Here is a 25,852-nt window from a genome sequence, read left to right as displayed (position 1 = left end):
TGTCAGTTCCCGGGAAGTATCAAGAGACCCATCGAAATGTTCTCTCAGGGTCGGCTTATTACAGGGTAATCAGGAGAGCCTCGTGATCATACTCTAGCCTACTTAAAATTTACCTTATATTTGAGGGGCTCAGAAGGAAAGGGATGTAAGTGACTTGATCGATTTCCAACTTTTTCTTTAGTTAACACTAGATTGGCCGTTTCTTAATAAGCTGTACAAAAAGTCACAGCTTTTTAAGAAATTGTGTCATAATGTGTCATAATTTTTTCTAATTGAAATTCAAAAGCAGTCAAAATGACTAGCTTAGGTAATCTAGTGTTAGTATCTCAGCTGCAAAAACATTCCAATTTGAATTTGATATAGACTCCGATAGATGAGGTTCTGACTTATCTTCCACATTGTCAAACACAGCTGGGAATGTGTTTGCAGCTAAGTTATAACCAAAATAGAGAGTCGATGTAGAAGAATCGATGATGTCACTCATTTATTTTTGTCGATTTTGGGCGGCACTACCGAGAGGGGCCCTCTTTCAATTTTTCTGACTGGCCTGGGCAGAGTGTGATCGCTGGTGTTTTAAGGCCCATTTATACGTTGCTAGTAGCTGACTTGACAATGAGCAGCTACTGACCCGGTGGACTCGCTTGACAATTGGTTGACTCGCCTTGTCCGTTCACACAGTGTGAGCTGCTGGCGAGAAACTAGATACTACGGCACGGGTTTACCAGGGATGCCAGGCGACTTTTCAAATGTCCATCAAACAGTCAGAAACAGCAATCAGGTCCGAATTTGTCAAATGATTGGTCCAAAATCGACTTCTTTATTGGCAGTTTTCATCTTAGGTTTTCAGTTGAATGTATCATCACACAATTTTATAGCAAAACAAACGCTGATCGTGTTTAAAAATACATACTTTGTGCTGAATTTCTTTGAACTGAAGGTACTATCCGAAAAAGCAGAAAGAGAAAAGGATTCGGGCCAGGAATTAGATGCAAAGAAAAGGAGCAACAAATACAATATTGAAGGAACTCTACGATGAGGATCCCCGAGATTACAGAGCAGTGTTGGTAATAACACCTGAACAAGTGAAAAAACTGTTGGATTTAATTGCTCCACGAATACAACGCCAAGATACAGTCATGAGGGATGCTGTACCTGCAAGAGTTAAATTAGAAATGACATTGATGTGCCTTTGTTTTGGAATATCGTTGGGATTGTTGTCGATATTTTTTAGAATCTCGAAAACATCCATAGCTCAGATAATTCCGAAAGGATGTGATGTTATAAATGGTAGTCTAAAAGATTTTTTTTTGACGTAGGACTACGTCTAACCGGAAGATATAGGGGGTGAAATGGAAATCTAGGCACTGAACAAGTAGGAAAAAATGCAAGATTTGGAACGCTTATAACTCGAGCATTTCTCAATAGATCGCAAAGGTTTTTGCATCAATTGATAGGAAATATATCTACGCATCTATCATAACGAATAACATTTCATTTTTCTTGAGATAAATAATTGAATAATTGTGAAATATCAACCATTGTCCAAATACACTATGTGCCCATTTTTGATTGGTCCATTTTGTGCTCCTCAAATCGTACCGACCAAAACGGGCAACCAGAGCAGCAGCGAAATAGAATGAAGCACGATTGGAAAGGAAAAAGAAAAAAATGAGGGAAACATTGGTCGCAGTCTCACACATGCGTAATTCTCGAGCCAGCCAGTCAGCTTCAAAATCCCCTCTCCGCTGCCGTAACGATCATTCTCATCCGAACCGTACACCACATCGTTTCGCATCACCTCACATCAACAAACCAACACAAGCAGCCATGGTTGGATATGGCAAAGGAGGAAAAGTGAAGGGAAAGGCAAAATCCCGCTCGAACCTTGATCTGGAGTTCCCGCTCGTGTTGATCTGGAGTTCCCCGCAAGGGTAGCTAGGCCGAGCGCGTTAGTACCAGTGTACCAGTCCACCTAGCCGGCGTTATATAGCTTCGGCCGCCGAAGTGATCGAGTTAGCTGGCAAAGCTGTTCGCGACGATAAGAAAACCTGCATTCGGAACAGAACACATTCGGTTCGGTGAACATCAAGACAACAGGCAGTTGCAGCGAGTGGCGAGTGGCAAACGCAATCGCAAAACGGCATCAGGTAACAGAAGAAAAAAGTTTGTTCTTTATACAAACTGCTTTGGCGGCAAATCCAGAACAAGGCGGCATCGAGGGCGTTCGAAATGGTTTTTTTCAAAACCACGAGTACTAAGTTTTCTAAATTGGAACCATTCCATAAAACAAGGCGCTTTTCAGGGCCATTAAACCTTCCAAAAAAGAGTTTAGGAAATAAAGTTCAATGCTTTCTAAAACATTATCCAAAATAATAATAAAACACAAATTGATGTTTTCATAATTTGTTTGCCAGGATCTGATGAGTATGTGAATTTGGCAGTTGTTCTGAGCTTATTGATAGTTGGGGACTTTCCTGATTATTCAATTTTCACCAATTCTTAAATTGTTTCGAGATTGAAAGTACAGTAATCTACAATTAGTTCGACATTTAGCTAATTGGACGGACATGTAATGTGACTTATTTAGTTGGACATTTTTGTAAACATAGAGATCCAAATTATGATCCCACATTGAAAGTCGACACTGTACCACTGTCATCGCAAATGTTCAATTACAGGTTAAAATTACCTCCAATCCGACACTGAGTAGTGGTAATGCGACGTGTCATTGAATGTAATTTACTGTAAAATATGTCACAAGCTGGATGGGAAGAAATTTTCCAACTGTGAAAGCTGTGGCGAGTGACAACAAATCGCTAAACAGGAAGGTTTAGCCGAACAAGATGGGGATATCGAGTGATAACAAAACAATAAACTCTTTAGACTTTTTGTGATCCTGAAAAGGACCCTTTTTAGTCTGTATGTGAATCCAACGAGCGAACAAATCGTAATGAATGTATTTTTTTGCCATCGCTGCCTTTTAACGCTCATTCGTTCGTCTCGTTGGACCCGCCCCTTTGGCTGAGTCTGCCGATTTGTCTCTATCCTGTGAGTGTGTACCGCTAGAGTATAAAACACGCGGACCCCAAAAAAATATCTTATTTTCCTTTAAACCGTAAACCCGTGTGGTTGTACGGCATCGGCATCGTGTACTCAACAAAGGAGGAAAAGAGAAGGGAAAGGCAAAATCCCGCTCGAACCGTGGTGGTCTGCAATTTCCCGTAGGTGTATCCGCCAATTGCACCGGAAAAGGTAGCTAGGTCGAGCGCGTTAGTACTTGTGTACCAGTCCATCTAGCCGGCGTTATATAGTTTCGGCCGCCGGAGTGATCGAGTTAGCTGGCAAAGCTGCTCGCGACGATAAGAAAACCTGCATTCGGAACATAACACATTCGGTTCGGTGGACATCAAGACAACAGGCAGTTGCAGCGAATGGCGAGTGGCAAACGCAATCGCAAAACGGCATCAGGTAGCAGAAGAAAAAAGTTTGTTTATACAAACTGCTTTGGTGGCAAATCCAGAACAAGGCGGCATCGAGGGCGTTCGAAATGGTTTTTTTCAAAACCACGAGTACTAAGTTTTCTAAATTGGAACCATTCCATAAAACAAGGCGCTTTTCAGAGCCATTAAACCTTCCAAAAAAGAGTTTAGGAAATAAAGTTCAATGCTTTCTAAAACATTATCCAAAATAATAATAAAACACAAATTGATGTTTTCATAATTTGTTTGCCAGGATTTGATGAGTATGTGAATTTGGCAGTTGTTCTGAGCTTATTGATAGTTGGGGACTTTCCTGATTATTCAATTTTCACCAATTCTTAAATTGTTTCCAGATTTAAAGTACAGTAATCTACAATTAGTTCGACATTTAGCTAATTGGACGGACATGTAATGCGACTTATTTAGTTGGACATTTTTGTAAACATAGAGATCCAAATTATGACCCCACATTGAAAGTCGACACTGTACCACTGTCATCGCAAATGTTCAATTACAGGTTAAAATTACCTCCAATCCGGCACTGAGTGGTGGTAATGCGACGTGCCATTGAATGTAATTTACTGTAAAATATGTCACAAGCTGGATGGGAAGAAATTTTCCAACTGTGAAAGCTGTGGCGAGTGACAACAAATCGCTAAACAGGAAGGTTTAGCCGAACAAGATGGGGATATCGAGTGATAACAAAACAATAAACTCTTTAGACTTTTTGTGATCCTGAAAAGGACCCTTTTTAGTCTGTATGTGAATCCAACGAGCGAACAAATCGTAATGAATGTATTTTTTTGCCATCGCTCCCTTTTAACGCTCATTCGTTCGTCTCGTTGGACCCGCCCCTTTGGCTGAGTCTGCCGATTTGTCTCTATCCTGTGAGTGTGTACCGCTAGAGTATAAAACACGCGGACCCCAAAAAAATATCTTATTTTCCTTTAAACCGTAAACCCGTGTGGTTGTACGGCATCGGCATCGTGTACTCAACAAAGGAGGAAAAGAGAAGGGAAAGGCAAAATCCCGCTCGAACCGTGGTGGTCTGCAATTTCCCGTAGGTGTATCCGCCAATTGCACCGGAAAAGGTAGCTAGGTCGAGCGCGTTAGTACTTGTGTACCAGTCCATCTAGCCGGCGTTATATAGTTTCGGCCGCCGGAGTGATCGAGTTAGCTGGCAAAGCTGCTCGCGACGATAAGAAAACCTGCATTCGGAACATAACACATTCGGTTCGGTGGACATCAAGACAACAGGCAGTTGCAGCGAATGGCGAGTGGCAAACGCAATCGCAAAACGGCATCAGGTAGCAGAAGAAAAAAGTTTGTTTATACAAACTGCTTTGGTGGCAAATCCAGAACAAGGCGGCATCGAGGGCGTTCGAAATGGTTTTTTTCAAAACCACGAGTACTAAGTTTTCTAAATTGGAACCATTCCATAAAACAAGGCGCTTTTCAGAGCCATTAAACCTTCCAAAAAAGAGTTTAGGAAATAAAGTTCAATGCTTTCTAAAACATTATCCAAAATAATAATAAAACACAAATTGATGTTTTCATAATTTGTTTGCCAGGATTTGATGAGTATGTGAATTTGGCAGTTGTTCTGAGCTTATTGATAGTTGGGGACTTTCCTGATTATTCAATTTTCACCAATTCTTAAATTGTTTCCAGATTTAAAGTACAGTAATCTACAATTAGTTCGACATTTAGCTAATTGGACGGACATGTAATGCGACTTATTTAGTTGGACATTTTTGTAAACATAGAGATCCAAATTATGACCCCACATTGAAAGTCGACACTGTACCACTGTCATCGCAAATGTTCAATTACAGGTTAAAATTACCTCCAATCCGGCACTGAGTGGTGGTAATGCGACGTGCCATTGAATGTAATTTACTGTAAAATATGTCACAAGCTGGATGGGAAGAAATTTTCCAACTGTGAAAGCTGTGGCGAGTGACAACAAATCGCTAAACAGGAAGGTTTAGCCGAACAAGATGGGGATATCGAGTGATAACAAAACAATAAACTCTTTAGACTTTTTGTGATCCTGAAAAGGACCCTTTTTAGTCTGTATGTGAATCCAACGAGCGAACAAATCGTAATGAATGTATTTTTTTGCCATCGCTCCCTTTTAACGCTCATTCGTTCGTCTCGTTGGACCCGCCCCTTTGGCTGAGTCTGCCGATTTGTCTCTATCCTGTGAGTGTGTACCGCTAGAGTATAAAACACGCGGACCCCAAAAAAATATCTTATTTTCCTTTAAACCGTAAACCCGTGTGGTTGTACGGCATCGGCATCGTGTACTCAACAAAGGAGGAAAAGAGAAGGGAAAGGCAAAATCCCGCTCGAACCGTGGTGGTCTGCAATTTCCCGTAGGTGTATCCGCCAATTGCACCGGAAAAGGTAGCTAGGTCGAGCGCGTTAGTACTTGTGTACCAGTCCATCTAGCCGGCGTTATATAGTTTCGGCCGCCGGAGTGATCGAGTTAGCTGGCAAAGCTGCTCGCGACGATAAGAAAACCTGCATTCGGAACATAACACATTCGGTTCGGTGGACATCAAGACAACAGGCAGTTGCAGCGAATGGCGAGTGGCAAACGCAATCGCAAAACGGCATCAGGTAGCAGAAGAAAAAAGTTTGTTTATACAAACTGCTTTGGTGGCAAATCCAGAACAAGGCGGCATCGAGGGCGTTCGAAATGGTTTTTTTTCAAAACCACGAGTACTAAGTTTTCTAAATTGGAACCATTCCATAAAACAAGGCGCTTTTCAGAGCCATTAAACCTTCCAAAAAAGAGTTTAGGAAATAAAGTTCAATGCTTTCTAAAACATTATCCAAAATAATAATAAAACACAAATTGATGTTTTCATAATTTGTTTGCCAGGATTTGATGAGTATGTGAATTTGGCAGTTGTTCTGAGCTTATTGATAGTTGGGGACTTTCCTGATTATTCAATTTTCACCAATTCTTAAATTGTTTCCAGATTTAAAGTACAGTAATCTACAATTAGTTCGACATTTAGCTAATTGGACGGACATGTAATGCGACTTATTTAGTTGGACATTTTTGTAAACATAGAGATCCAAATTATGACCCCACATTGAAAGTCGACACTGTACCACTGTCATCGCAAATGTTCAATTACAGGTTAAAATTACCTCCAATCCGGCACTGAGTGGTGGTAATGCGACGTGCCATTGAATGTAATTTACTGTAAAATATGTCACAAGCTGGATGGGAAGAAATTTTCCAACTGTGAAAGCTGTGGCGAGTGACAACAAATCGCTAAACAGGAAGGTTTAGCCGAACAAGATGGGGATATCGAGTGATAACAAAACAATAAACTCTTTAGACTTTTTGTGATCCTGAAAAGGACCCTTTTTAGTCTGTATGTGAATCCAACGAGCGAACAAATCGTAATGAATGTATTTTTTTGCCATCGCTCCCTTTTAACGCTCATTCGTTCGTCTCGTTGGACCCGCCCCTTTGGCTGAGTCTGCCGATTTGTCTCTATCCTGTGAGTGTGTACCGCTAGAGTATAAAACACGCGGACCCCAAAAAAATATCTTATTTTCCTTTAAACCGTAAACCCGTGTGGTTGTACGGCATCGGCATCGTGTACTCAACAAAGGAGGAAAAGAGAAGGGAAAGGCAAAATCCCGCTCGAACCGTGGTGGTCTGCAATTTCCCGTAGGTGTATCCGCCAATTGCACCGGAAAAGGTAGCTAGGTCGAGCGCGTTAGTACTTGTGTACCAGTCCATCTAGCCGGCGTTATATAGTTTCGGCCGCCGGAGTGATCGAGTTAGCTGGCAAAGCTGCTCGCGACGATAAGAAAACCTGCATTCGGAACATAACACATTCGGTTCGGTGGACATCAAGACAACAGGCAGTTGCAGCGAATGGCGAGTGGCAAACGCAATCGCAAAACGGCATCAGGTAGCAGAAGAAAAAAGTTTGTTTATACAAACTGCTTTGGTGGCAAATCCAGAACAAGGCGGCATCGAGGGCGTTCGAAATGGTTTTTTTCAAAACCACGAGTACTAAGTTTTCTAAATTGGAACCATTCCATAAAACAAGGCGCTTTTCAGAGCCATTAAACCTTCCAAAAAAGAGTTTAGGAAATAAAGTTCAATGCTTTCTAAAACATTATCCAAAATAATAATAAAACACAAATTGATGTTTTCATAATTTGTTTGCCAGGATTTGATGAGTATGTGAATTTGGCAGTTGTTCTGAGCTTATTGATAGTTGGGGACTTTCCTGATTATTCAATTTTCACCAATTCTTAAATTGTTTCCAGATTTAAAGTACAGTAATCTACAATTAGTTCGACATTTAGCTAATTGGACGGACATGTAATGCGACTTATTTAGTTGGACATTTTTGTAAACATAGAGATCCAAATTATGACCCCACATTGAAAGTCGACACTGTACCACTGTCATCGCAAATGTTCAATTACAGGTTAAAATTACCTCCAATCCGGCACTGAGTGGTGGTAATGCGACGTGCCATTGAATGTAATTTACTGTAAAATATGTCACAAGCTGGATGGGAAGAAATTTTCCAACTGTGAAAGCTGTGGCGAGTGACAACAAATCGCCAAACAGGAAGGTTTAGCCGAACAAGATGGGAATATCGAGTGATAACAAAAACACAACACCAAAGGTTCTTTTCAGAACCATCAACATATTCATAAAGAGTAAACAGTAAACTAATCCATTTTTCAGGTAGATAGGTAGGTATTCACGTAGGTGAAGAAAATAAAACAATATATTTAAAATATATATTTAACAAAAGCTGTCCCCTTTGTATAGTCCTACGTCACTCCGGTTATGTCCCCGACATTACCCACCCGTCTTTTTAATTTTATTTATTTTGTGAAATGAAAATGATAGTCGATTTGCAGGTGCAATAGATACGCTTCAAAAATTTTAATAATGAATGAAAATGTACTTTTTTAAATCGAATATGTATTCTGTTTCTTAGAACAATACTTTTTTTTGTAAGTTGTGATCTGATAATGATTCTATATTAGAGATTCTCAAGAAAACTATCTCAAAAAGAAAGCGTGCCCCGCCAGCGTGCAAAACGAAATAACAATTATTTCGTTTAGAAACTATGAGGGTTTTATTTGTTTTTCCAATAATTTTCAAGTCTATAAATATCTTCACATATTTTCAAATATCTTAAAAATAGAGACATTTCATTACATTTGGCATCACTGATTCGAACGCTAAATTCTGTTTTTGACGTTGTGAAGCATGCAAGTGCGAGTAAATTCAAAAAACTTTGAAGTAGCTCGCACGCCGGATCACACATGACAATAACTGGCATGATGTGTTCACACGGTGTGAGTAGCTGCACTGCAGTAACTGACTAGACCGACTCGTATACTTACTCGCACCGTCTGAACCCGGCTTTACGCTTAGGCGTAATGGTGGTCCAGTAGACCGAAGGATCTTCCAGTCAACCGAGAGTTTGTCAATCAATCTATGCCCAAGCTTTTCAACGTTCATCACACACTACACTTGAATCCTAAGGGGGATTTATTAAGTTTTAAGGGATTTAAAAAAGTTGACGTAATGAGCACTAGACCATCTTGCAACTATATTCAAATTGAAGAGTCATTATTTGCCTCTGAAAATCAGTATGTGTCATTTAGCTGAAGTTTATTTTTTATTGTAAACTGATCAAACGTTACGCGGGACAGTCCCGCATTTCAACAAAATGTCCCGCGTAAGATTCCGTCCCGCGAAACGTCCCGCATTTGGCAAAAGAAATGAAAATGTTCCGCGATATCAATATATTATATATCAATATCACAACTTGATCATGTTGAATGGATGAACCTCAAGAAAAACTTTAATTTTGCAGACAGTTCAAGAGCGCTTCTAATGCATCCAAAGATTAATACGTTGAGCTGGTTTCATCGCACCGACATTGGGCTTTTTGTTTAGAGAATGTCAACTGGAAGCGACAGCAACAGAATTGGAAAATGATTTTTATAAAAGTCCCCTATTGATCCGCAGGGACCAACGTGAGTCAGACGAGAAGTTCATCTTTGGTCCCCTAGCTCGGTCAGGGCCTAACGTTTTGTATAAGCCGGAAGAACTAGTGTATACTCGACAGGAAGAGGCAGAGTTGTTTGATGAAGTATCGTAAATGAAGCACTGGGTGGTCTTACGGAAGTTGGACGGAACCTGAACCATGGCCGATGAAAATATGTATATCGGCGTGTTATTTTACCTTTTCGTGGCTTTGGTGGTCGTCTGTCTCTCTATTTTGGCCATTGGGGTGGGGAATTTAGGGAAGGTTGGTGGTTTTCGCGACAATATTTATCTCCAGCCGATCCATCCTCCAGTGATTTTTTGGCATAATGGGCTGATCCCAGGTTCGGCATAAAGACCACATCACCTTCCCAACTCCGGCAAGCACTTCGTACTATATATCCCCGTTCACCATATGACTCGAAAGAAGAGCGGCTTGAACATTGACAGGTAATTCATTTTCGTCAGTATGAATCCGAGGCATAGAAGATGCGGGAGGTGATGAAAAATGACAGCGACTATTTTTCCAAACCAGGTCTAATTTTAATGCTACTGAGTGTTTTCACACCACACCAACAGTTATCTACGCTGGATCGGTTTAAACCGAACCAGCTGTAGTGTCCCATACCCTGCACGATCAGTTTAATCTCCAGCTTAAGCAGCAGTCGCCGGGAAACAACATGCCTGGATATCCACGGATGAACAGCGTAATAGAGCTCACTAATTCGCAATGGATGCCCAACGACTTATGTGACCAAAGCGAATGGAGCTTAGAGCAGTACGGCACTAGCCCGCCGGTAGTGGCTCTTCCATATACCCACCAGTACAGCTCCCACAATCGCTGAATTGCCAATCCCACGGCAACATCCTTCACGTCTTGTAGAACAGCATTGAAAACAATAATTTGGAGCGGTCACCAAATCACAACAATGATGTGCCATTAATTAGGGGCATAATTTAAAACTCGTTAATGTAATCTCTATCAGGTCTCATTCAAATAGAATACTAATTTGAAACGGATAATTTAATTTTCATTCATTATGCTCAATGCCATCAATGCGGACATGAACAGTAATTCTGACATAATAAGTATAATAATAAGTATAATAAGGTATACCGCCTTGGTCCCTAAGTAATAATCTCGTGTCATTTTCGTAAACCAGACTATTCCATAGACACCCCTAGTTGAGCTACGAACAACAATTTCTGTACATGTCTACATAATGAATCTGGCAACTCTTGGATAACTTATCGTTGAACTGCCAAAATACATAACAGATGTCAAACCCAAAGATGGCTGCTCTGCTGCATATCACATCAAAACAGAGCTGCCGCTCCAGTAGAATTTGCTTAGAACATTTGCAAAAATTCTTCATCGGTTATCATCCTGCCGCTTCTGGAAGTGTTCTGATTTCAACCCGAGTGAGTTTTTTTTTTCATCAAACACAATTCATGTCCCTATATTTCTATCACAATGCACGTACACACAAATGAAACGGAAGGAGAGATGGAAACAAATTGAACTAGGATCATACCAGCTGATCGAACATGACATTTCTTCCTTAAACATTATTACTTTCAGAACGGACTCATCTCTTTTTCCTGAATATTGAAGGCATGTATCGAACATCGAGCGAAAATTGAGTAGCCAAGGTCTTTTCGACAGATTACGTAATATTTGTTTACGGGTCCGTTCAGTTTCCTAGAATGGGTAGGACTCAAAGGAAACGTGCTCACTGCGAACAAAAAGGAAAGCAAGCAGTTGTACAATGTTTGGATCACATAGATTTGATGCAATCTTTGCATAAACTAGGATGGAACAACCAAATGGAGCTGAAAGTTTCCGATTTTCATGAGAATGGAAAAGGATTGTACTCCAAAAAGTCAATACAGACAGGAGATTGTCTAATCCGGCTTCCATTTGAAGCATTAATAAGCATGAATAATATCGAATCAGATGAAGCGTTTAAGAAATGTTTCGACGCGAATCATTTTCTTGAATGTGCGGGAAAAATCCAGTTTCATGCTCTCCTTGCTTACTATTTGGGCTATCAATTCCTCAAAGAAGATTCAAACCATGGGCCATACTTTAACTCGCTCCCACAAAACTTCTCGGTGCCTTATTTTTGCTCTAAACAAGAAATGAAATATCTTCCGGATACAGTCCTGAAACAGATGGTATCGCAGAATGAAACGATAAAGAATAATTTCGATAAATTGCAAAATATCCTCACCATTGAAATGCAGAACCATGTGAGCTTGAGTGTGTTTAAGTGGGCCTATTTTGTCGTGAACACACGAAGCGTGTATATAGATCCAAGATATGTGAAACTCTGCACTGGCGAGACAAGTCGTGCTTTCGAAAGAATACTTGCTGATGAACCAAGCATGGCTCTCGCTCCATTCTTGGACTTCCTGAACCACGATAGTGATTCGCAAACTTCGTCCAAATTATCTATGAGCTATGACGTACTTGCAAAGAAGATCAAGAAACGTGAACCAGTGGAACTTTTCTACGAACTGATATCGGAAACATCTTTTCCAGCTTATTCACAAATTTTCATCAGTTATGGAGTGTACAATAACGCGAAACTTTTGACTGAGTATGGATTCTTTCTGCCGAACCACCCGCAAGACTTTCTCGAGATTACATTGGACGAAATAAACACTTTCATGAAACGTGATCCAGAACTTCGACCTCTGAAAATTCATCGCGAGAAATACCGTTTCATTGCCGACCACCATCTCACGGAGCAGCTGTTTTTCGTATCAGGAGACGTTCTAAGTCACAATCTAATCGTTTGTCTCACTGTTATTTTTGTAGAACAGAATATCTATCAGTTAAAAACTATAGCTTTTGGCGAACTCCCTTCACTTGATCCGATTCGAAGCATAGTAATTCGACTGGTTGAATATAAATCAAAAGAGTATTGTTCTTTTGTTGACGGATTGAAAAAAATGCCAACCCTCACGCCATCTGCACGAGTTTGCCTCGCATATTACGATGAATGCATTAAATTTCTCAATAAAATCGGAACCGAACTATGAATGTAAGAATTTTTATCAAATTTCTTTCCAGAGTTTCTATACTCGACCGAAAGCCTTGACCGTCGATCAGCGAAATGATCGTCAACAGCAGCAACGTCAGAATGTGCTACTTGGGAAGAACGCTCGGAATCTGCTCCAGCCTATGTTTGCAAGAACGAAGGCATCACAAAAGACAGCAACGATTGGAACTAATGTGTTGGGAGATACCTTCCAGAAGAATAAGTTGAAAGGTACAAATTTCTTTTGTTTTTTCACTGTAGACTATTTTGTTTGTTTGTTGATTTTGGTCAAGCTTCTGTTGAACAATTATATAGAACAATATTGCACAAAGTATGGCAACTTTTATGAATAGAAATGCACCTTGATTTGATACGATTAAAATAATACGATGTTCATGCTTCGAATTGGCATTGATAAAACAGTTTAGATCATATATATTCTGAAAATAGATTCCATTCCGAATCAAAGTTACGTTCAATTTGATTGGTGTTGAGTCACCCCGGACCATGTTTCATTTTTATTATTTCGATTGATTGATTCTTTGTTTTGAAGAGGCTTTAAACTTTGCAGTTCATTCGCCTCTAGGATATTATTTCGAGAAAAACGAACTTTATTTTTAGGGCTATAAGGGGTTTTTGTTGACTATTCAATACAATGTCGATCAGTTATTCCTGCTGTACGCTTAATTTTCCAAAACTGATTAATGTAGTATACAGCTTACCAAAATGCTTAACCTAATGCAATCAATAACGCGATTTTTTTAATTTTGCGACTTGGTTCCCTCTGACTAAACATACTATCTGGTCGGAGTCAGAAATCAAGCAACATGTCACATTGTGTGTGATTTGTGCTTCAAGAGACCAAAGTACTCAAATTCATTTAACATGTTTCTCGGCCGATCCATGCAGTGAAAATAGAGTTTTTGGCGGTTTCCAAGTCATCAAATATCATGCGGAGTACAATCCAAGTATTTTAATCTGTTATGATCTATTACGGTATGAAACGCAAGAACTTCTTCTATAGCCCAAATCTCTTGAGTGGATGGATTTGATTTTTACCCCACATAATACAGCATGGATTCGGAAGTGGATGTCAATTGAATAATTTTTCGGTGTAATAGGAACTTTTTTGGAATAAATTCAGATGGCATACTTCTTCTTATCCAGTGTGTGTCCTCTGTATGCGTCATAAGTCGAAATTTTCGATTCATAACAGGTAACCAGACTGGAAACAATTTATCACGCTCGCTTCTCCCTGGTATAACTTGAGACAGCTCAACCCGTCTCTGTAATGTAACCATTCTTTGTATGGTTTTTCCTACAAGCATATTTTCTTCATGGTGCACCCGTGGCCGAGTGGTTAGCGTCTCACATTATCATGCCGGGTGTTCGGGTTCGATTCCCGTTCTGGCCGGGGGATTTTTTCGTCAAAGAAATTTCCTTCGACTTGCACTGTGATCACGCGTATTCTAGCCGGGGGATTTTTTCGTCAAAGAAATTTCCTTCGACTTGCACTGTGATCACGCGTATTCTAGAGCTTGCCCCTCGGAATACATTCAAGGCGTGTTATTTGGCTTAGAAAATCTCAACTAAGTATTAATAAATGACGCTAGTTAATGCATACGTTGAGATGGCAAAAGTTCCACAGGGAACGTTAACGCCATTCAAGGGGATATTTTCTTCATGAGTGATTTTAACACAAACATGTTGAACAATGTTTAACCCAAATGTGCTAAGTTTTACAGTATCATGGATACTCATTCGTTATATTGTGTAGGCAACGAACCTACGTTTTTTCATAGAAATGGAGCTTCGCAACTCGATTCATTCATCACAAATGAACCATCGAAAGTGTTGAGATTCGGTCAAATTGAAGTGCCGGTATTAGAACCATGACTTAATTTTTGTGTTTCTCGATTTCGGTTTCATATCAACTTCAAAGCTAATCAAATATCGTGATTACAAAACCATACAAATTGATTTGTTGGTAGAAGCTTTCGATTGGAGTACTTTTTATAGTGTGGATGACTCAAATCTGCAGCTTGAATTCTTAAATAATGTTTTAACTTATCTTCAGTTTTGTTCCCAGCCGTACTTTTTCTTGTGATAAAAAGCACAATCCTTGGTTTAATCCAATAATCAGCAGAGCTATCATAAATCATGATTTATTATACAAGAAATGGAAAAGCAGTAACGACTTGAATAATCATCTTGAATGCCAGATGATTATTCAAGTCGTTACTGCTTAATAATCAGGTTAACAGGCTAATATGCACAGCAAAACAAGATTATTTTGCTTCTTGACTTGATCCAAAAATTCGCCGAAGGAATTGTGGAGAAATCTCAAAAAACTTGGTATTGGTCAATCCATTTCCCAAACAGCGATCAATTTTACAGCTGATGAAATCAACTTTAAATTTTGTAATAATTGTTCCGCTAATCGTACTGTAATTTTTGGTTCAACAGATTCCATTGCAATTTAATCATGATGCTTTTTATTTCGATTGAGTCAATCAAAATGACGTTATTAGTGCTATGTACTCCATTGATTCAAACGCTCTTGGAGTCGATATGTTACCTATAAAATTCTTGAAGGCGATCTGCCCTATTTTAATTGAGCCTATAACACATCTTTTAAATTCGATTTTTACAACTAGCGTCTTTCCGGATACCTGGAAAAAATCAAAAGTTATTCCAATCAACAAAAATAAGACGGGTGGGTAATGTCGGGGACATAACCGGAGTGACGTAGGACTATACAAAGGGGACAGCTTTTGTTAAATATATATTTTAAATATATTGTTTTATTTTCTTCTCCTACGTGAATACCTACCTATCTACCTGAAAAATGGATTAGTTTACTGTTTACTCTTTATGAATATGTTGATGGTTCTGAAAAGAACCTTTGGTGTTGTGTTTTTGTTATCACTCGATATTCCCATCTTGTTCGGTTAAACCTTCCTGTTTAGCTATTGCGTTTGCCACTCGCCACAGCTTTCACAGTTGGAAAATTTCTTCCCATCCAGCTTGTGACATGTTGTTCAGTAAATTACATTTAATGCGACGTGCCGGAGAAACACTTTGCCACTCACTGAAACTAATTGTTGCCTTGATGAGCGCCGAACCGAAGCGGCTCTGTTCTTGATGCGGGTTTTCTGATTGTCGTGAGCAGCTTTGCAAGCCAACTCGAGCACTCCGACGGCCGAAACTCTATAATCGCTGTTAGGTATACTGGTGCTCCGGCACCAATCCGTTCGGCCTAGTTACCCTTGCGGAGCAATCAGTGAATGCGACCAACAGGGAACTGGAGACCTGCACGGTTCGAGTGAGACTTTGCCTTTCCCTTAACTTGTCCTCCTTTGTTACGTCCACGATGCCGATGCCGTACAACCACACGGGTTTACGGTTTGAAAGAAAATAAGATATTTTTTTGGGGTCCGCGTGTTTTATACTCTAGCGGTACACACTCACAGGATAGAGACAAATCGGCAGACTCAGCCAGAGGGGCGAGTCCAACGAGACGAACGAATGAGCGTTAAAAGGGAGCGATGGCAAAAAAAATACATTCATTACGATTTGTTCGCTCGTTGGATTCACATGCAGGCTAAAAAGGGTCCTTTTCAGGATCACAAAATTATCTTCAATCTAAAGAGTTTATTGTTTTGTTATCACTCGATATCCCCATCTTGTTTGGCTAAACCTTTCTGTTTAGCGATTGCATTTGCCACTCGCCACAGCTTTCACAGTTGGAAAATTTTTTCCCATCCAGCTTGTGACATATTTTACAGTAAATTACATTCAATGGCACGTCACATTACCACCACTCAGTATCGGATTGGAGGTAATTTTAACCTGTAATTGAACATTTGCGTATTTACCACTGTCAAGTGGTACAGTGTCGACTTTCAATGTGGGGTCATAATTTGGACCCCGAACTCTATGTTTACAAAAATGTCCAACTAAATATGTCGCATTACAGGTCCGTCCAATTGGCTAAATGTCGAGATAAGTGTAAATTACTGTACTTTCAATCTAGAAGAATTTAAGAATTGGTGAAAATGAATAAGCTCAGAACAACTGCCAAATTCACATACTCATCATATCCTGGCAAACAAATTATGAAAAAATCAATTTGTGTTTTATTATTATTTTGGATATTGTTTTAGAAAGCATTGAACTGTATTTTCCAAATTTTTTTTTGAAGGTTGGAAGGAATGGCCCTGAAAAGCGCCTTGTTTTATGGAACGGTTCCAATTTAGAAAACTTAGTAATCTTGGTTTTGAAAAAAAACCATTTCGAACGCCCTCGATGCCGCCTTGTTCTGGATTTGTCACCAAAGCAATTTGTATAAAGAACAAACTTTTTTCTTCTACTACCTGATGCCGTTTTGCGATTGCGTTTGCCACTCGCCACTCGCTGCAACTGCCTGTTGTTGTCTTGATGTGTTCTGTTCTGAATGCGGTTTTTCTTATCGTCGCGAGCTGCTTTACCAGCCAACTCGATCACTTCGGCGGCCGAAACTATATAACGCCGGCTAGGTGCACTGGTGCACTGGTACTAACGCGCTCGGCCTAGCTACCCTTGCGGGGAACTCCAGATCAACACGGTTCGAGCGGGATTTTGCCTTTCCCTTCACTTTTCCTCCTTTACCATGAATGAGAATGATCGTTACGGCAGCGGAGCGGGGATTTTTAAGCTGACTGGCTGGCTCGAGAATTACGCATATGTGAGACTGCGACCAATGTTTCGTTAATTTTTTTCTTTTTCCTTTCCAATCGTGCTTCATTCTATTTCGCTGCTGCTCTGGTTGCCCGTTTTGGTCGGTACGAATTGAGGAGCACAAAATGGACCAATAAAAAATGGGCACATAGTGCATTTTGACAATGCTTGATATTTCACAATTATTCAATTGTTTATCTCAAGAAAAATTAAATGTTATTCGTTATGATAGATGCGTAGATATATTTCCTATCAATTGATACAAAAACCTTTGCGATCTATTGAGAAATGCTCGAGTTATAAGCGTTCCAAATCTTGCATTTTTTCCTACTTGTTCAGTGCCTAGATTTCCATTTCACCCCCTATATCTTCCGGTTAAACGTAGTCCTACGTCAAAAATCTCGATTGGACACAATGGAAATTTTGCGGCCCATTAGTATCCTCTGTGCTTTATCGAATATATTCGAGAGAATAGTCAGAATGAACATCTGTGGATACATAAACCGAAACAATATGTTGAATACGTTTCAATCTGGTTATCACACAAAACATAGTACTAAAACTGCAATGCTCAAGATTATTGACGATATTGGGCTTGTACTAGATAAAGGTCGCCCAGTTGTACTTATTTTATTGGATTTCTCGAAAGCTTTCGACAGAATATCGCATGAAATTTTATGTCAGAAACTGAGATCTAATTTCTCCATTCATGCTTCTAACCTTATCAAATCATATTTGAGTAATCGAACACAGACTGTGTTTAGCGATGAAGTTTTTTCCTGTATCATCTGAGACCTATTTTGTTTTCTCTGTATATAAATAACCTCCAAGAAGTAATAAAACATGGCAAGATTCATCTTTTTGCTGACGATGTACAATTATGTTCTGATTAATGATGATTTGAAGACGGTCCTAGATTGGTCCACTGAAAATATGCTCACTTCAAATTTCACGAAAACGAATGCAGTTTTTATATCGAATAGTATTTTTCATAACTATTTGAAACCATCCTTAACCTTAGACAATAACCTAATTGAATTCGTTGAAAATGCTACTAGTTTGGGTATTCGTATCCAATCAAATTTTTCATGGGATAAATATGTTTCTTCGCAATGTGGGAAAATTTATGCGTGCTTACGTTCATTATACACTTCTTCTTCATTCCTCGCTACAGAGACCAAATTAAAACTGTTCAAAAGCCTTATTTTTCCGTATTTTATAGCATGCGATTTCATACTAGATGATGTGTCCAATCTTTCTTTTAATATGTTAAAAGTAGCTTTGAATTGTTTCCCACATGCAGCATCGCCTAATAAGATGCCCCCTGGTAAATTTTAGCAAACTACGCTGTTGCTTATTTTTGTACAGTCTATCGAAAACGAAACAACCTGGTTATATTTACAGTAAGCTAGAAATAATGCAAAGTAATAGATCAGTAAAATATATTTTCGCAAGACATCGTATGTCGAAGTACGGGAACTTCGAGGTGTAGCTCATTGGAATCACTTACCTAGCAGTTTATCTAATATTAATTCTTTCGCAGCATTTCAGAGAGGATGCTCAATACGAGCATTTTAATTGATAGTTTTTTCACCTAGATTTGATTGTTAAATTTTTAATACTTTGTTATGATTACTGAATATTGTTCACATGTGTTTGTTCTACCCTACAATCACCGATGTGACATTGTAAAGACACACGTCTTATGTTACGCAATACAGAAATAAATTAAATGAAAAAATGAAAAAAAATATCCTCGCGTCTCCTTTGAACGGGTGATAACCCATCCTACGAGATGCGCAACCATAGGAATGAAGCGTTCTAGTCATAGTGGCAGTTGAACTGCCTTGAATTATCCCCAATGTGATCACTGCATCGACTGCAAAGCCAAAACGTTTCGTCCGAAAGATGATACTCTGTAGTAGCGGAACCAGATGGGTTATGGTGTGCCATGAGCTAGAAATATCGGATAAAATGGTGATAACCGTTCTCTACCGACAACAAATAATAAATTTAAACTTTGCACGATATCTACAACATTGTTGACCTCTTTTCTGTAGCCTTTTTGAAGATTGGAAGAGCAATAGAATGATGACTAATTGACTAAAAACTGGAGAATAGAATGTTTCTGTTCCTTTAGAAATGATCAAGAAAAACTAGGTACGTTTATGACAGCTCAGACATCATTACCCATTTTTTGACGTGAGACTACGTCCTTAAGTAATGATGTCAAATCAGAAAACAAGGCATATTTCGTAAAATGAAGATAGCAAATACAACGTTCGTTTTTTCGTTCTACAATGTGGAAAGAGAAAGTATTGCAATTTAAGCTCCGCCCATTTTCCCGAATAGCATGTAATCAAGCTAGTCGCGATTCACGATTTGTCAGTCAGACGGCAGTGAAGTTTTTAAAATGGCCTCAAGGTCTTTCGCTCCAGCTAGCAGACAGTAGTCTTTTTTCATGCCAATATCAGACACAGCTGTTTTGCTCGGTGGAATCGCGTTGATTTTCGTGTCGTCTGGTGGAGAGGGTTTCTGTATTTCTCCACCACGTCATTTTTGCATCTGTACTGGGGTGTAAGTTAAAATTTTCGAACACGAGTGCGTTACGTTTGGGGTGCAAGGGCTTGAACGTGAATTGTCAACTGAACGAAGTGGTATGACAATCACTTAAGAAAAATAAAAAGTGTATGAATTATGTTTATTACTTTTTGACCCAAAACCTTTTTTCAGAGCTCAAAAACTGGTTTGAAATAAAATTATGAAGTCGCAAAGCTCTGGAAACCTGGGAACCTGCTTGAAATTATTATTGGTCCGCGGTTGAGGCATGTCGCCGGATGATCGGGAAAGCACTATAAATACTCTGCTCGCTGTGGTCAATCTCAGTTTCTGTTTTGCTATAAAAATGCATTCTAGGAATATACGCGAAGTAAGCATAGTTCAGAGCTTGCACTGACGGACAGCAGTAAAGCGAAAAGAAATATTAACACTCCTATACTCGCGCATTGGTCTGTCAGACCGAGAAATCAATAATTCGTTCATTTCTCAGAAAATATCAACACTACGACTTTGCGTTTCTCTCTAGCTTCGTTATTCGTCGTTCGTCATCGTTTAGCATATCGCATGTGTTGGTACAAAAGGGACGTGTGCCACTTTTTTAACACTTTCGGTCTGACACACCGACGCGAGTATAGGAGTAACTTTTTTGGACAAGTGCCTTTTTTCATATTCTAGAATATTGTTGAATGAAATGTATAAATTAATGTTAGTGGCGTCGGATATTTATTGAATATAATGCATAAGATCATTACCGGACTATTCTTATTTGATTTCAGTCCATTTTTGTAATTTCATTGAACGGATCCATATATTAACTATTCGTCGTTAGATTCATACGCTCAAAAGCAAAATATAAATGTTTGACTTTCGTATAGTTATTCGTTAAATATAATGGTCATACATATACAGACTTCTGAAAGAATTTCACTTGTGGAAGAATTGTAAACAGTAAACTATAAACTAATCGGTGGCTTATGGTAATTTTTAACAGTTACAGTTTCGGGGATATTTTTTTATAATGAAAAATATCAACAAAAAAACAAGAGAAAGAAAAGGAAGTTCCTAGAAATCCTTTTATATCATCTTTTTATGCCCAATCTATAAAAAGGTATTAATTCTTAGTTTACCAAGAATACAGAGACAAAGAATATTAGAAATATGCGAACTTTATATTCCAGAACCTTTCTCATCTGGTGATTATCTAAAAGGACAGTATACATTCTACTCTCCGATAAAAGACCCGAAAACACGCAACAACTGCATGAAATGAAAAAAAATGTTTGTTCCGAGCATGCAGTTATGCTATATTCTGATTCTTACTCCAATGAGACCACAATCAATTAATACGATTTTATATTATTTTATAGCTCTTTATACTTCCATGAATTATATTCAGTTGCTACTTTCAATTAATAACAGTGAAAAATTCAAATTTCGTTATTTGTGTTGGTGTATCAAAAATTACTCTATTTTGAGGAGGCTGAATTAGATGACTATTAAAACATAATAAAGACGAAGAAAACATATTTTTTGGGGTTTTTTCATTTAATCATACCCTCTTCTTAAAATAAATGCCAATAAAGCCTGAAGAATACACAATGGCAACATTACAGAGAAGTTCAATTTTCGGTCTGTGACACCGTGCGCGAGTATACGTGTTATGATTTTGCACGCGAGTACAGGAGGGTTAAATAGGACGTGCTGCATCGATTTTCATACCGTTATGTGGAGGTTGGTTGTGTATGCTGAATCCCACGTACGAATTGTTGATATTATGTGTTATTAAACAGATAACGGTGGTGGGAAATAACTTGTTGGATGTGTTTTTTCATCACTCCTCGTTAAGCTCTTTATTCGTAGTTAGACACGTTTGAACGTGTTTTTGTTCAATTTGCTGTTAGTGATTTCAGTTTTATGTTTTAGAAACTAGTAAACTAGAAAGTGGAAGTGATTTTTCTTTGTTTTTGGTCAATACGAATATGATAACAGCAAAGTGTTTTGTGTTTTCATTGCCAATGTCGAGTTTTCCTTATGCTTTTATCGCAACTTGTTTTATGGGGTGTCTAGCTTGTTGAACAAGTGGAAAGTTTGTGCGTTATGTGGCACTGAATTATGTTATTCGTTAATTTTAATATTTTCCGTTTCATGAAGAAAACAATTTCTGCACTGAGAGGAAAATTTAGTATATATGACCAATTCTTTGGTAAATATTACCAATTCTCTAGTCATTTTCTACCCTACTAATCATTGGTATATATTACGAAAAAAAATTGGTAGACTCAAATATCAAACAAAACTATGGTTTGTATGTCCAGTGTTGGCTCAATTTTGGCTTCAGTAATGGCTGATTTGTTGGCCCTCCATCGGTTCAATATAATTGACTAATATAATTTTTATTTCAAATATTTTTATTCTTATTAATATTCTTATTCTATCTTGTTTTTATAAAATATTGAAAAGCTTCTCGTGCAGGCTTTTAGCGAGCGAGTTGGGTATCTTAAAAGTGTGCTTATCCGGACACTTGCAAAATTTTGCTGGATCGCAAATTGCATCAATTCGATCTCATTTTCGAAGATTATTTGACGCCGGAAATCGGCACCACGTCGTACGTACTCGAACGGGACATCGAAACAGTAACCCTCGATAATACATCTCATACGCTCTTTGCTTTCTTTGATGGCTGGTCACGGGGTCTCTTATTCGAATACGTTGCCAAATATAATAACCGCGTTCAACACATGAAACAGCGTTATTTCTAGAAAATAGAACGAATTGTGTAACACAGTGCCAAATATTTTAAAAGTAATTGAGCATTTACCTATTTTTACTGGAAACCCCAATGGAAGCTGCATAAAGGGTGTGTCACATCAAATTGCATCACGGAAAAAACGCTGTAGAAATTTAATTTTTAGGAATTATATCTTTAGCTTTCGCTTATAATCAGATAAGAGTGTATAGATCACGTTGGTCATGCTTCACTGTCAATTTTTCGTAAATTTGGAAAAATGTCGTCGAACGAAAAAGAGCGTCGTGGATTAATCCTGTGCACTCATTTCGAGAATCCGGAGTTGTCACATCGGGACATCGGTAAGATGCTGGGAATCGTCCAATCCACGGTCAGCAGAGTACTAAAACGATACTTCGAGAACCTAACCATCGACCGGAAGGTGAAGAACGGCAAAAATGGATGCTCCGTCAGTGAAAAAGATCACAAGCGCGTAGTTAAGCAGTTTAGACGTGATCCGAGAAGTTCAGTCCGGGATGTCGCCAATAAGCTGAATTTGTCAAGTTCATTCATCCAGCGGACCAAGCAGCGGGAGGGCCTGCGTACATACAAGGTTCAGAAGGCTCCTAACCGCGACGAAAGGCAAAACATGGTGGGGAAGACGCGAGCCCGGAAGCTGTACACCGAAATGCTGACGAAGCCGCATTGCCTGGTAATGGACGACGAAACCTACGTCAAAGCGGACTTTCGTCAGCTGCCGGGCCTGTTGTTCTTCTCCGCAGAGGACAAATTCAGCGTTCCGGAGGAGATTCGCAAGCAGAAACTATCCAAGTTTGCCAAAAAGTACATGGTGTGGCGAGCGATCTGCTCTTGCGGAAAGCGGAGCGCCCCCTTCGTGATGACCGGCACGGTAAACGGGCAGGTTTACCTTAAGGAGTGCCTACAGAAGCGCTTACTACCACTATTGAAGCAGCACGAGGGCCCGACCATCTTCTGGCCGGATCTCGCTTCGTGCCACTATTCAAAGGACGTGTTGGAGTGGTACGAAGCCAACGGGGCCACCTTCGTGCCAAAGGAAATGAACCCGCCTAACGCGCCGGAGCTTCGCCCAATAGAGAAATATTGGGCGATTATGAAGCAGGCCCTCCGGAAGAACCCAAAAGTTGTCAAATCGGAGGCGGACTTCAAGAGAAAATGGATTTCTGTTAAAAAAAAAAACTACAACCTGACGTTGTACAGAACCTTATGGACGGGGTAAAGAGGAAGGTGCGAGCATACGGGCTTGGGCTCGAAGTATGAATAAAAAGAAAATGCCAAAAGTTGTTTAATAGTTTTTATTTTACTGTCTAAAATTTTCAAAAGGATCGGTCTACTGGGCGAAGTTCTACAGCGTTTTTTCCGTGATGCAATTTGATGTGACACACCCTTTAGTGAAAAAATCTTCCAGTTCAATCACATGCGGATTGGCCATTGTGGATCAAAATTGGTAGTACTTGTTCTTTAAATTTGATAAAAAATTCTCCACTCAGCCACATGTTAGCTTAGAACCGCTGCACATTGGATATAATTATTTTCGATTTTCCAATACCTCTACTCTAGAGTTCGATATTAGAAAAATACTTCTTCACGGTGGAAACTGTCATGGGCAATACCTTCGAAGAGATCGCCGTTCTCTCCAGTGGACTGTTGTTGTCCGAGAAGAACATGCGAGTAGGGGCAGTTGACTCGGTTTGGGGCTAGGCTTTATACGATTTTTTTCCTGCCATTTCGACGATGGATTTGGATCTCTGTGTCGGAGTTGTTTTCCTTTGGCGGATTGCTGGATTGCCGGTCGAATGCTCCGGCCGCGCTTCTAATGATTGCCTCCGCGCTGACAATACGACCAGAATTAAGGATGTTACGGAGCGGAGACAGCATGTACCGATCCAGCAACGAACCGCCTTGAAGCAAATTTACCATGCAAACTGACTCTCCCCATCATTCTCAGGCGCGGATTTTCTGTTGTTGAGCTCCGTGAAGTCGTGATTTGTGGACGAAATTGTGTCACAAATGGGACACACATCGCGTTCCTTCCGATCGATGGAAGGATTATTGGACTGCTGTCGGTGGTAGTGATGATGATGGTTTTCGCTGGGTGCCGTCGCCAAGTACTGCTGTAGAATTAATGTTGTTTTGACGATGTGTTTGAAATTGTGATACTTTCGCCGTAGCATATCCTTCATCAGTTAGTGGAGTTTTTGCTGCAGACAGTATATAGAATAACACCGACAATCTGCGCTGTTGCTTCCATCCGAATCGATGTTGTCCGAATCGGTAGCTGTTGATTGCTCAGTGTAAAACGGTTTTTGTTGGTTCCCTCGCTGCTCACGGTACGATTGGCCCAACTGATATCCATTGTTTCCTGGAACAACGAATCGATCGAGAGGCGGTCCATTGCTGCTGTTGGTTGCGATCTTTGGATAATAGAATAAGGTGAAAGATCAAACAATAATCGGATCATCAATCAATTGTGCACGGCGACATCCGTCGTTTTTGGCCTCTGATGTTTAGTTTATCTGAACACTTATGGCTGCGTGAAACCGTTGTTATGGATTTCTAAGATTTTAAGCTGGAAAAGGAAAATATTCAGGTAAAATGAATCGTAATAAAACCAAATGTTTACCTCCGTATCGCTTCGCTTCCATTAGAGAAATGGCGGTTGCATACACACAGTTGCCAGAAAAAAAAAAAATGTTAAAATACTCAAGGTTACACATGCTATGAAGTAAAATTTACGAATCATTGATAGGGGTGTACATTGCATCTGACATCAGTTTAACAAAGTTTTGGTAATATTTACCAAAAATGTGTACATTTTACAAATGTTTCGACTACTAAAGATTTGGTAGCTGTATTTACTAAAGTTTTTCTCCAGTGTGCTGTCGGCTATTTGATGGTGCGAACAGGGGTGACATTGCGCATTTCAAAATGAGTGATTTTTGTTCGTTTCGACCACTGACTTATGCGGGCGCTACACGATTCGTCCAACGTTTCACTCGAATGTTGGACTCAAACATTTGGCTCGATGAATCGACAAATGTTGTGACGAATGTGCTGCTACACGGTGAAGTGAATGTTCGATTCAATGCACTCGGTCCAAACATTCGGCGAGTATTTGGATCGAATGTTCATTGTTTTTATTTACCATCAAAAACGTTAGGAAACTGGATAACGATGCGAGTATTGAAATTACTGCCGTACCAATTGTACTGATATCGGGCTGTAA

General features: G+C 39.5%; 1 protein-coding gene across 4 annotated transcripts in view; it reads left to right on the top strand.

The window, feature by feature from the left end:
* The first annotated feature begins 10,823 nt into the window (after positions 1-10,823).
* LOC129770733 (iron-sulfur clusters transporter ABCB7, mitochondrial) overlaps positions 10,824-25,852 on the top strand; it is a 54,880-nt gene continuing 39,851 nt past the window's right edge. For all 4 annotated transcript variants that reach the window (XM_055773765.1, XM_055773763.1, XM_055773762.1 and 1 more), the window contains exons 1-2: positions 10,824-10,959; positions 12,617-12,815. In XM_055773765.1, the coding sequence (XP_055629740.1) occupies positions 10,831-10,959; positions 12,617-12,815 (328 nt within the window). In that variant the 5' untranslated portion in view covers positions 10,824-10,830. The remainder of the gene's footprint in view (positions 10,960-12,616; positions 12,816-25,852) is intronic.

The sequence above is a fragment of the Toxorhynchites rutilus genome, chromosome 2, assembly GCF_029784135.1.
Source record: "Toxorhynchites rutilus septentrionalis strain SRP chromosome 2, ASM2978413v1, whole genome shotgun sequence".
Lineage (NCBI taxonomy): Eukaryota > Metazoa > Arthropoda > Insecta > Diptera > Culicidae > Toxorhynchites > Toxorhynchites rutilus.
Note: the sequence above shows the minus strand (reverse complement) of the source record. Positions and strands in the feature narration are given on the sequence as shown.